General features: G+C 56.8%; 2 protein-coding genes across 2 annotated transcripts; both read right to left on the reverse strand.

Moving 5' to 3' along the window:
• Positions 1-3,665: 3,665 nt before the first annotated feature.
• On the reverse strand, positions 3,666-10,051 carry SCAMP3 (secretory carrier membrane protein 3). The gene is made up of 9 exons (XM_053475219.1): positions 9,943-10,051; positions 5,941-6,018; positions 5,644-5,772; positions 5,271-5,391; positions 4,949-5,077; positions 4,692-4,851; positions 4,495-4,596; positions 4,034-4,154; positions 3,666-3,888 (listed from the first exon to the last, which is right to left on the reverse strand). Exons 1-9 carry the CDS (start codon positions 9,988-9,990, stop codon positions 3,745-3,747), a joined length of 1,032 nt encoding a protein of 343 aa, XP_053331194.1. The 5' UTR covers positions 9,991-10,051; the 3' UTR covers positions 3,666-3,744.
• A 694-nt stretch (positions 10,052-10,745) lies between these two features.
• Positions 10,746-11,935, reverse strand: LOC128504296 (complexin-3-like). Its single transcript, XM_053474334.1, has 3 exons — positions 11,763-11,935; positions 11,335-11,422; positions 10,746-10,940 (listed from the first exon to the last, which is right to left on the reverse strand). Exons 1-3 carry the CDS (start codon positions 11,933-11,935, stop codon positions 10,746-10,748), a joined length of 456 nt encoding a protein of 151 aa, XP_053330309.1.

Genomic DNA, 11,935 nt, shown 5'->3' on the forward strand with positions numbered 1-11,935 from the left:
AGAAAATACAGTACCGGCTCCCATACAGGTCAACACCTTACACGCTGTCACCAAGGAGAAAATACAGTACCGGCTCCCATACAGATCCCCACCTTACACGCTGTCACCAAGGAGAAAATACAGTACCGGCTCCCATACAGATCCCCACCTTACACGCTGTCACCAAGGAGAAAATACAGTACCGGCTCCCATACAGATCCCCACCTTACACGCTGTCACCAAGGAGAAAATACAGTACCGGCTCCCATTCAGGTCAACACCTTACACTCTGTCACCAAGGAGAAAATACAGTACCGGCTACTATACAGATCCCCACCTTACACGCTGTCACCAAGGAGAAAATACAGTACCGGCTCCCATACAGATCCCCACCTTACACGCTGTCACCAAGGAGAAAATACAGTACCGGCTCCCATACAGGTCAACACCTTACACGCTGTCACCAAGGAGAAAATACAGTACCGGCTCCCATACAGGTCCCCACCTTACACGCTGTCACCAAGGAGAAAATACAGTACCGGCTCCCATACAGGTCAACACCTTACACGCTGTCACCAAGGAGAAAATACAGTACCGGCTCCCATACAGATCCCCACCTTACACGCTGTCACCAAGGAGAAAATACAGTACCGGCTCCCATACAGGTCCCCACCTTACACGCTGTCACCAAGGAGAAAATACAGTACCGGCTCCCATACAGGTCAACACCTTACACGCCGTCACCAAGGAGAAAATACAGTACCGGCTCCCATACAGGTCAACACCTTACACGCTGTCACCAAGGAGAAAATACAGTACCGGCTCCCATACAGGTCCCCACCTTACACGCTGTCACCAAGGAGAAAATACAGTACCGGCTCCCATACAGGTCCCCACCTTACACGCTGTCACCCAGACAGAGACAGGAATCCATTTACTGGGAGTCAGCGGTGTCTGGGTGGATGGGCGAGGGCAGCTTAGAAGGGAAGATCCTTCGACTTTAACGGTTAAGTGATGGAGGGTCTGCATTTCAGACCCATAACAGCCCCCAAGGAAATGCAGCACGTAGCGAACGTGAAACACGAGCCTCTTCTCCAACGCGATAAGCAGGAAAGACAATCTGGATTGAATGGAGACAGCGGACGGGATGCACCCAAGGAGATACAGCCTCGTGTATCGCAGCACTGAGCAGCGGCATACCAGTTCAAACCGGCACTCCCAGCCGGGCCAGAGAACTCAACCCAGCACTCCCAGCCGGGCCACAGAACTCAACCCAGCACTCCCAGCCGGGCCACAGAACTCAACCCAGCACTCCCAGCCGGGCACAAAATTCAACCCAGCACTCCCAGCCAGTCCACGACTTTAGGACTCTCAGTCGGCCTATGCTTCGTTTGCTTGATGTGCCCCTGCCAGGAGAAAGCCCTTTACTTGCCCTAATGTCGCAGGGCCATTTGCCAAGATACTGCTCAGGGCTCCACCGCTGCCCATAACATGCCCACGAATGTTTGTATGAGTGCACTCCAGTTGCAGGTGAGTCTGCCGAGAGGTGTCTGCAGGTGAGTCTGAGTGTGCTGTCTAACTGCAGGGAAGTGTAAGTGGCTGCAGCTGCATCAACTGCATCCTGAGCGCTGCAACTCCCACCACTTACTGCAAGGGACGCTGGGAGATGTAGTCCTACTGTGGGGGAGGGATGTCACTGAACTTAAACAGACACGCATAGCAATCGGAGGCGCAGACCCCTCAGCCCTGATCCCCCGCCGGCACCCACCCAAAACCACAGCCGCAGCAGGGAGGACGGCACGGACCTGTGCGAGTATCTACAGAGACCTGTCACAACCTTTAGCATGAATCGAGTCACCGCTACATCATACTAGGTGAACACAATGCTATCCCCAAGAGCTTGCAGTCTGGATGCAGCAGAGTGTGAGCGCACCGGATGGGTGCCGGAGTCTGGGGTCCAATAACACCATCCATGACGAGGCATTCGTAGGCAGTAGCGCTGTGTGTAGCTGCTTATTCCACCCCCCATGCGCTGCATCCTGCGCCGCTCCGCTCCCCAAGGGCCTTCTCCTCTAATGGAAGCATTTAGGACAATTCGGCGGCTCATGTTACAAGCGGCAGAAACTAAAAAGCTTCATCCATTTTTAATTTCCTTCTATCCTTATTGAACTGCGCCAAGCGGGGGTCCCAGAATCCCCTGCAGCGCTCATCGGGACACGCTTCCAGAGAATAGAGAAAGGGTTAATACTGCGCACCAGCCCCCTACTCTTACCCCTGCAGAGAGCCGCACAATGCATATGCCCCGTTCTAATTCCCCAGCAAATAAAACAAGGCAGACGTTGTCATAAAACACTTTAATCGTTTGGCACGAGCCGGTACTCTGACTTAGCCCGTAACGTGCGCAAGGAGCCCGACACATGCATTCTGCCTCCGGGCAGGGCAGGTCATGCACATACTACCGCAACAATGAGAGTCACAGCCTCCCCTCAAGCTTCATGCAGACCCCCGGATAGAATGAACTCCACGCCACCCGATGAGACGGTCAAATGCCTCCAACGGCTGACGGGTGAACTCGTTCGCAGCGAGCAATGCTGCCCCCATGATGTTCCGGCCCCGATGGACAGCGACATTCAAACCCTGGAGAGGACGAGGTTGTGTAACACACATACCCCGCAGTGAGAGGAGACACGGGGTAATTTGTCTTTCCGCCCCTTCACAGGAAGCAGCAGATGCCAACTATAAACCTGTTCGGCTCTGTATACTCCCTGGGCAGTCCCATCGAGCAAATGAAGTGCCCCCCGAGTGCGCAAAGAGCAGGTAAATACCCCATTCACAACAATATGGGGGGAAATATCCAATATAAGTGTACACAACCGGGAAGAAAACACACAGACCACAAAATTACAACAGAAACCCCCCCGCGGCCAGCACGTGCCCATCCACAGCGCCAGTATACCCCCCCACGACCATACACAGCACCCATATACCCCCCAGCCAGCATGTGCCCATCCACAGCGCCAGTATACCCCCCCCACGACCATACACAGCACCCATATACCCCCCAGCCAGCATGTGCCCATTCACAGCGCCAGTATACCCCGCCTCAGCCTACGACCATACACAGCGCCAATATACCCCACCTGCTCATCATGTGCCCATTCACAGTGCCTGGATACACCCCCCCCCAGCCAGCACGTGTCTATACACAGCGCCAATATACCCCCCCCCCAGCCCGGGACCATACACAGCGCCCCCGTATACTCCTCCAGCCAGCATCTGCCCATTCAGAGCGCCTGTATAACCCCCCCGCCCAGCACGTGTCCATACACAGCGCCTATATAACCCACCCCGCCCAGCACGTGCCCATACACAGCGCCTATATAACCCACCCCGCCCAGCACGTGCCCATACTGATAGCGTGTAGAGCCCCCAGTAACTGCACACCACATATAAGCGCAGGGTCTTCTCACAGTACAGGCTGATAAATTATCTGAAGCTACTTCTATCCGTGTTTAGAAGGCGCATGCACATGAACCGGAGCCCCCCCCCCTCCATATGTGCTGCGACTGTATGTAAAAGTGAGACTCCAGGGCAGAACAGGTCACCATCCTATAACACATCATTACTACCCAGGTAATTCCACCCCCCTCGGCCCCGGGTGTCACGTCCACGGGCGCCGTGCTGCCCACGCAGTCTGCAGTTTACTCCGCGCGGCCGCTAACAACGCGTGAAACTCAGCAGCGCCGCTCGGGGAGCCTCTCTCCATTAAGGCTTGAAAGCATTCTGCGCGGCACCCGCTGCCACGTTGGTGGCCGCCGTCCGCATGGCTGGGTTGGAAAACACGCCGGCAGCAAACTCCTCCTGCGCCTTCTGGAAGCTGGCACCGGTCCGGCGGTAGATAGAGTGGACCTGAGGGGAGAGGGGGACACGTCAATAAGGAGCGGCCGCCATCTGCCCAGACACCCAAGCTGCTGCCCCCCCGGCTCGGAGAAGCCCAGATCCACAGCGAGGGACTTCCTTTCATTCACTGCGGGCGACATTTCCCAGCACTCACCCTCTTCAGCATAATGATCCCCAACGTGGCGTTAGCGGTGAGTAATAGGGACACAATCAGCATGATGACCGCCACGGCCACGCTTCCGACCTTCAGCACGGTGAGAGCGGCAATCCACCCGCTGCAACAAGACACAGAGAGAACAGTCCGCCGGCCGCCACACACATCGCATAAACAATACCCCGGACCACCCCCGGCTCGCCAAGCGCCCCCAAACTAACAAGCCCAACACCTGGCTAACAAACTCACCGCCGGGCAGCTCTGCAAGGCAGCAGCCACGCGGTATTAAATGCATAAGGCAGGTGCGGAGGAGTAAAAGAGACGAAGGCCCGAGCCCCAAAAAGCCGGATTGTGAAGTAGAGATTATTTTAAAGCCAAAAAGCTGGGTGTTTGGGGCAAGGAACCCACCCAATCCCCTCACAGAACCCGGCCCCCCGCGTCCCACGCCTACTCGATCATACCTGAAGCCCCAGCCTGGGATCCCAATCGCCTGAAGCACGTAAAAGACATCTTGGACAAAGTAGATGAAGAAGAAGACAAAAAAGCTGAAGGAACTGTCACTCCTGCAACAGAGAGAATCCACGGCTGAGTATCCGCCGCGCCTGAGGACCCCACGCGCCGCGCGCCCCCCGCCTGGCGTCCCCCCCGCGGAACGCACCTGAAAGCCTTGTACAGAGGCCGATACCAGCACACGAACGAGCAGGGGGTGAAGAGAAGAATCCACAGGATGGACAGGCCAAAGCTAGAACCTTGCGTGGAGTCCACACAGAACCACGCCATGCACGCCACGAAGTTCACAAACAGGGTCCCGGTGCTAACTAAAGGCAAAGAGACCGACAGACGGTTAGGGGACCAGCCGCTCACCGGTACATCCCCCCCGGCACTAACCCATCGGCCAGGTACGTAGGGACTCACACAGCCACAGGTAGTACATGATGGAGACCGTCTTCTGGAAGTCCTGCGGTATCTCCACGGAGACATCTTGGTAAAAGCACGGTTTCACCGGACAGAAGGAGGGTAGCGGGGGCCAGTTATTCTGCCGCACTGCAACACACAACAGATTACAGCCCGGCCCACCACGGCCCCCAAATGTTTCATCACGTTTGTGTGTAATTTGTAACCTGCGTTTGCCCCTACCCACACCACTCGCCCCCGCAAGTTCACCGAGCGTGGCGCACACTACCCTCGACCGCACCACAACCTGCCCCGCGTTACTGTCGGTATACACGGCTCGTACCGGCAGCACTTCCCAGAGCGGCGTTCTGAAGCTCTCGCTCCCTCCGGTCCAGCTCCTCGGCCTTGCGGTTCAGCTCCTCCTGGCGCCGCAGTAAGTCCGCTGTGGCAGCCGCAGCCGTCTCCTGGCGCAAGAGAAAAACGCATGAGCTGGGAGAGAGGAGCAGGGCTACGCGGGACGGGGCAAAGGCACGCGGGACGGGGCAAAGGCACACCGGGCACAGAGGAAAGCACGGGTGGCTCCCCACCTAGGGGCAAGAACTTACAAGCAAAGAGCAGCAGAGCCAAGGCATGCCTAGGGGTGGTTTCATGAAAGTGGCGTGAGGGGACTGCGGCCGTGGACAGGGCCGGATGTCACGTATCACTGGATCGCTCACCTGAGTCCCGTACGAGCCGTAGGTCTTTGGTTCTGTTGGGCTCTGTTTCTTGGGCGCCGGAGCAGGGGCATTCTGCGCTGGGGCAGTTGGCAGGGTGGCTGCCGGCTGTTCATGGTACGGGGGAGGCACCTGTGTAAAAGCAGTAAAACATCAGGGGTAACTTTACCATATTCAGTAATGAAACATGTGCAAGATATCCCCCGACTCTGGGAAGCGCTTGGTATGATCCACCGGGCTCTGTATGTATTAATAACACCCACCCTGCCCGATACCCGGCTCATTACCGACCCTACTTACCCCGCGGTTATCGAAAGGATTATACACATCGAGAGTGGCGTACTGCGCGCTGGGCTGATGCTGCGTCACTGCAGGGTCCTGAAATAACAGCAGGGGGCATTACAGAGCAAGCAACAAAAAGCACGCGCATGGGCGACGCACGCACCGGCACCGTAATGCCACAGAGCAACTGGGGGCAAATAAACAGCTACCAAGAATACACTCATACTGGGTACCAGCGTGGCATGCAGTGAGCAGGCAGTAGCACCAGGCACCGGCGTAGCATGCAGTGAGCAGGTAGTAACACCGGGCACCGGCGTGGCATGCAGTGAGCAGGTAGCAACATCGGGCACCGGCGTGGCTTGCAGTGAGCAGGTAGTAACACCGGGCACCGGCGTGGCATGCAGTGAGCAGGTAGTAACACCGGGCACCGGCGTGGCTTGCAGTGAGCAGGTAGTAACACCGGGCACCGGCGTGGCATGCAGTGAGCAGGTAGTAACACCGGGCACCGGCATGGCATGCAGTGAGCAGGTAGTAACACCGGGCACCGGCATGGCATACAGTGTGTTTGGGGGGGTAACACCGGGTACTGGCACAGGATGCAGTGTGTTCGGGGGGGGTAACACCGGGTACTGGCACAGGATGCAGTGTGTTCAGGGGGAGGTAACACCGGGTACTGGCACAGGATGCAGTGTGTTCGGGGGGGGGTAACACCGGGTATTGGCACAGGATGCAGTGTGTTCGGGGGGGTAACACCGGGTACTGGCACAGGATGCAGTGTGTTCGGGGGGGGGTAACACCGAGTACTGGCACAGGATGCAGTGTGTTCGGGGGGAGGGTAACACAAGGTACTGGCACAGGATGCAGTGTGTTCAGAGGGGGGTAACAGCGGGTACTGGCACAGGATGCAGCGTCTTCGGGGGGGGTAACACCGGGTACTGGCACAGGATGCAGCGTCTTCGGGGGGGTAACACCGGGTACTGGCACAGGATGCAGTGTGTTCGGGGGGGGGTAACACCGGGTACTGGCACAGGATGCAGTGTGTTCGGGGGGGGGTAACACCGGGTACTGGCACAGGATGCAGTGTGTTCGGGGAGAGGGTAACACCAGGTACTGGCACAGGATGCAGTGTGTCCGGGGGGGGGTGACACCGGGTACTGGCACAGGATGCAGTGTGTTCGGGGGGGGGGTGACACCAGGTACTGGCACAGGATGCAGTGTGTTCGGGGAGAGGGTAACACCAGGTACTGGCACAGGATGCAGTGTGTCCGGGGGGGGGGTGACACCGGGTACTGGCACAGGATGCAGTGTGTTCGGGGGGGGGTGACACCGGGTACTGGCACAGGATGCAGTGTGTTGGGGGGGGTAACACCAGGTACTGGCACAGGATGCAGTGTGTTGGGGGGGGTAACACCGGGTACTGGCACAGGATGCAGTGTGTTGGGGGGGTGACACCGGGTACTGGCACAGGATGCAGTGTGTTGGGGGGGTGACACCGGGTACTGGCACAGGATGCAGTGTGTTGGGGGGGTGACACCGGGTACTGGCACAGGATGCAGTGTGTTCGGGGGGGTAACACCGGGTACTGGCACAGGATGCAGTGTGTTCGGGGGGGGGTAACACCGGGTACTGGCACAGGATGCAGTGTGTTGGGGGGGTGACACCGGGTACTGGCACAGGATGCAGTGTGTTCGGGGGGGGGTAACACCGGGTACTGGCACAGGATGCAGTGTGTTCGGGGGGGGGTAACACCAGGTACTGGCACAGGATGCAGTGTGTTCGGGGGGGGGTAACACCAGGTACTGGCACAGGATGCAGTGTGTTCGGGGGGGGGTGACACTGGGTACTGGCACAGGATGCAGTGTGTTCGGGGGGGGGTAACACCAGGTACTGGCACAGGATGCAGTGTGTTCGGGGGGGGGGTAACACCAGGTACTGGCACAGGATGCAGTGTGTTCGGGGGGGGGTGACACTGGGTACTGGCACAGGATGCAGTGTGTTCGGGGGGGGGGGTAACACCAGGTACTGGCACAGGATGCAGTGTGTTCGGGGGGGGGGGTAACACCGGGTATTTGTCAGGCAGTAGTCACTGTGATCACATGACCGTTATCACGCTCTTCCCATTATAAATCACATGAACCTCAGCAACGATTAACACGTCAGATCCATCAACTGGGGGACTGTCCATCCGAACACCCGCCGCTCTCTGAACTGTCTCTCGCCTGTCACAGCTTGTGTCTCTCTCTGAATACACAGTTTCTGTCTGTCTCTCTCGGTACCCCCCCCGTCTGTCTGTCTGTCTGTCTGTCTGTCTCTCTCTCTCTCTCTCGGTCTCTCGGTACCCCCCCGTTTGTCTCTCTCTGTACCCCCCCTGTGTGTCTCTCTCGCCCCCCCATCTGTCTCTCCTGCTACCCCCCGTCTGTCTCTCTTGTCCCCCCCCGTCTGTCTCTCTTTCTATGTACCGTCTATCTATCTATCTATCTTTCTCTCTTTGGGTATCCCCTGTCTGTCTCTTTCTTAATACTGACTGTCTGTGTGTCTGTGTCTCTCTCTGGGTGTCCCCTGTCTGTCTCTCTCTGGGTATCCCCTGTCTGTCTCTCTCTGGGTATCCCCTGTCTGTCTCTCTCTGGGTATCCCCTGTCTGTCTCTCTCTGGGTATCCCCTGTCTGTCTCTCTCTGGGTATCCCCTGTCTGTCTCTCTCTCTGGGTATCCCCTGTCTGTCTCTCTCTGGGTATCCCCTGCCTGTCTCTCTCTGGGTATCCCCTGCCTGTCTCTCTCTGGGTATCCCCTGTCTGTCTCTCTCTCTCTCTCTCTCTCTCTGGGTATCCCCTGTCTCTCTCTCTCTCTCTCTCTGGGTATCCCTTGTCTGTCTCTCTCTCTCTCTGGGTATCCCCTGTCTGTCTCTCTCTCTGGGTATCCCCTGTCTCTCTCTCTCTCTGGGTATCCCCTCTCTCTCTCTCTCTCTCTGGGTATCCCCTCTCTCTCTCTCTCTCTCTCTCTCTGGGTATCCCCTGTCTCTCTCTCTCTCTCTCTCTCTCTGGGTATCCCCTGTCTGTCTCTCTCTCTGGGTATCCCCTGTCTCTCTCTCTCTCTGGGTATCCCCTCTCTCTCTCTCTCTCTCTCTGGGTATCCCCTGTCTGTGTCTCTCTCTCTCTCTCTGGGTATCCCTTGTCTGTCTCTCTCTCTCTCTCTCTGGGTATCCCCTGTCTGTCTCTCTCTCTCTCTCTGGGTATCCCCTGTCTCTGTCTCTCTCTCTCTCTCTCTCTGGGTATCCCTTGTCTGTCTCTCTCTCTGGGTATCCCCTGTCTGTCTCTCTCTCTCTCTCTCTCTCTCTGGGTATCCCCTGTCTGTCTCTCTCTCTCTCTCTCTCTGGGTATCCTCTGTGTCTCTCTCTCTCTCTCTCTGGGTATCCCTTGTCTGTCTCTCTCTCTCTCTCTCTGGGTATCCCCTGTCTCTCTCTCTCTCTGGGTATCCCCTCTCTCTCTCTCTCTGGGTATCCCCTGTCTGTGTCTCTCTCTCTCTCTCTGGGTATCCCTTGTCTGTCTCTCTCTCTCTCTCTCTCTCTCTGGGTATCCCCTGTCTGTCTCTCTCTCTCTCTCTGGGTATCCCCTGTCTCTGTCTCTCTCTCTCTCTCTCTCTGGGTATCCCTTGTCTGTCTCTCTCTCTGGGTATCCCCTGTCTGTCTCTCTCTCTCTCTCTCTCTCTCTGGGTATCCCCTGTCTGTCTCTCTCTCTCTCTCTCTCTGGGTATCCTCTGTGTCTCTCTCTCTCTCTCTCTGGGTATCCCTTGTCTGTCTCTCTCTCTCTCTCTCTCTCTCTCTCTGGGTATCCCCTGTCTGTCTCTCTCTCTCTCTCTCTCTCTCTGGGTATCCCCTGTCTGTCTCTCTCTCTCTCTCTCTCTCTCTCTCTCTGGGTATCCCCTGTCTGTCTCTCTAGGTACCGTCTGTCTGTCGGTCTCTCTTCCTAGGTACCGTCTGACTCTTTCCCTACAGGCTCCTGCCCCTCTGCCCCAGCCCGGGGTACCTGGAATGGGTTGTCTATGTCCCCGAACGGGTTGTCCGGCTGCGCCATGTCCGCAAGACTCGGCTCCTCCTGAAACCCGGAAGCTCCGGAGAGTCACGTGCCGCTTCCTCGTGCTCACGTGACGGGTTGTGTCCAATGATGTCAATGCAGTCCCGAGCCCCCCACGTGATGCCGCCCCGGCTCCGGTCACGCTCGTCGGCTGCTGTGCGTTATGTGTAACTGCCCCTCCTGGGTGAGGTTGTGACGTCATCCTTTACGAGGCCCATTTATTCCAGGACACCCACTGTGTTCGCGTATTGCTGCCCCCTGCAGTATGAGTCAGTTATAGCCCCCCGTCCTGGAATAAACGGGGTCACCCGGAAAAGCAAGACTGTAATGGACAAATCAGGACACTTGGTAGCTTTATTACGTTCATTTACAGAGCACCAGCAGATTCCATACAATGACATGAAAAGGGCCCCTGCTCCTGGGAGCTTACACTCTACGACATTATAAAGGGCCTCCTCGCCATAGAAACGCGCAGGGGCCGGTGCTCTATACGCAGTCTCTGAAGAGACAGCCTCTGTAAGCGCTCTAACGTTCTCCCCCCAGACACCAGTCGGTACGCTCCGCGTCTCTTTCTCCAGGCTCCCCGGGAAGTCTCTGACCAATCAGAAGAAAGTGATGTAATACCTGCCGACTGACCCGAGCCCCTGGCCCCTCCGATAGCCCCTCGTATCGCTACAATCAGACGGTGTCGCGTAGACCCTGACTGCAGCCGGGGTTACCAAAACACGCCGGGGCCGCTGGGGATCACGCAGCAGTCACATGATGAGACAGCTTGTGCCTGTAGAGTCCCGCGGGCCCTTCTTAATGTGGCCCTGCGTGTGATAATCCCAAAACCTGTGTATGGAGAAGCTCTCGGGGGCCGGCTCCCGGGGCCGCACCATCGCCCGCACCTCCTTGGACACCCTCAGGTTGCCTCCAGCCGTCTTCACCTGCTGCACATCCGGGACGTTCTGGGGTATTAGGGGTAAAACGAGTGTGTGAGCGGTGACACCGAGCCGGGGCTAACACACGTGAGCAGGAGCTTACACACATGAGCAGGGGCTTACACACATGAGCAGGGGCTAACACACATGAGCAGGAGCTTACATACATGAGCAGGATCTTACACACATGAGCAGGGGCTAACACATGAGCAGGGGCTAACACACATGAGCAGGGGCTTACACACATGAGCAGGAGCTTACACACATGAGCAGGGGCTAACACACATGAGCAGGGGCTAACACACATGAGCAGGAGCTTACACACATGAGCAGGAGCTTACACACATGAGCAGGAGCTTACACACATGAGCAGGGGCTTACATACATGAGCTGGGGCTTACATACATGAGCTGGGGCTAACCTTGGTCAGGTTATACTTTGTACGGAAATGTTCTCTCATGGCCGCTCTCTCCACCCTCTGCTGGGCATAAAATGAGTCTCTCCTCTTCCTGCAACAAAAAGAATTGGCTAAATACCCCTGGCAGGCAGCTATCCCCAATACCCCTAATACCCCCCAATACCCCACCCCTAATACTCCCAATACCCCACCCCTAATATCCCCAATACCCCAGCGAGATGATGAGGACCTTGTGTAATCATCACAGCTTTAAATAAATTAAGGGAAGTTACACGTCTGAGAGAGGACAGTATGGAGGATAATGGGGGAATAATTTGTTGAGTTTGTACCCCCCATGGGTGGGTATATGAGAGGTCATTTGCATATGGGGGCTCTGACTCCACCTCTCCAATGGCCGAAGCGAGACTACCATCTTTTCCACAATGCCTTACGTGCGAACGTGGACATTTTGGTGATATTGGTCTTCAGAGCTCCATCTTCTGGTAATGTTGCCCCCCAACATCTCCCCTCTAGGGGGTCCGTTCTCCTGAGAGAATCCAGAAGATGTGCAGCACGATGTACTCTTCACAGGACCCCCAAACATTGACTTGGCAAGGGCAGCCAT

Source organism: Spea bombifrons, chromosome 9 (genome assembly GCF_027358695.1).
Source record: "Spea bombifrons isolate aSpeBom1 chromosome 9, aSpeBom1.2.pri, whole genome shotgun sequence".
In the NCBI taxonomy this organism is placed as follows: Eukaryota; Metazoa; Chordata; class Amphibia; order Anura; family Pelobatidae; genus Spea; species Spea bombifrons.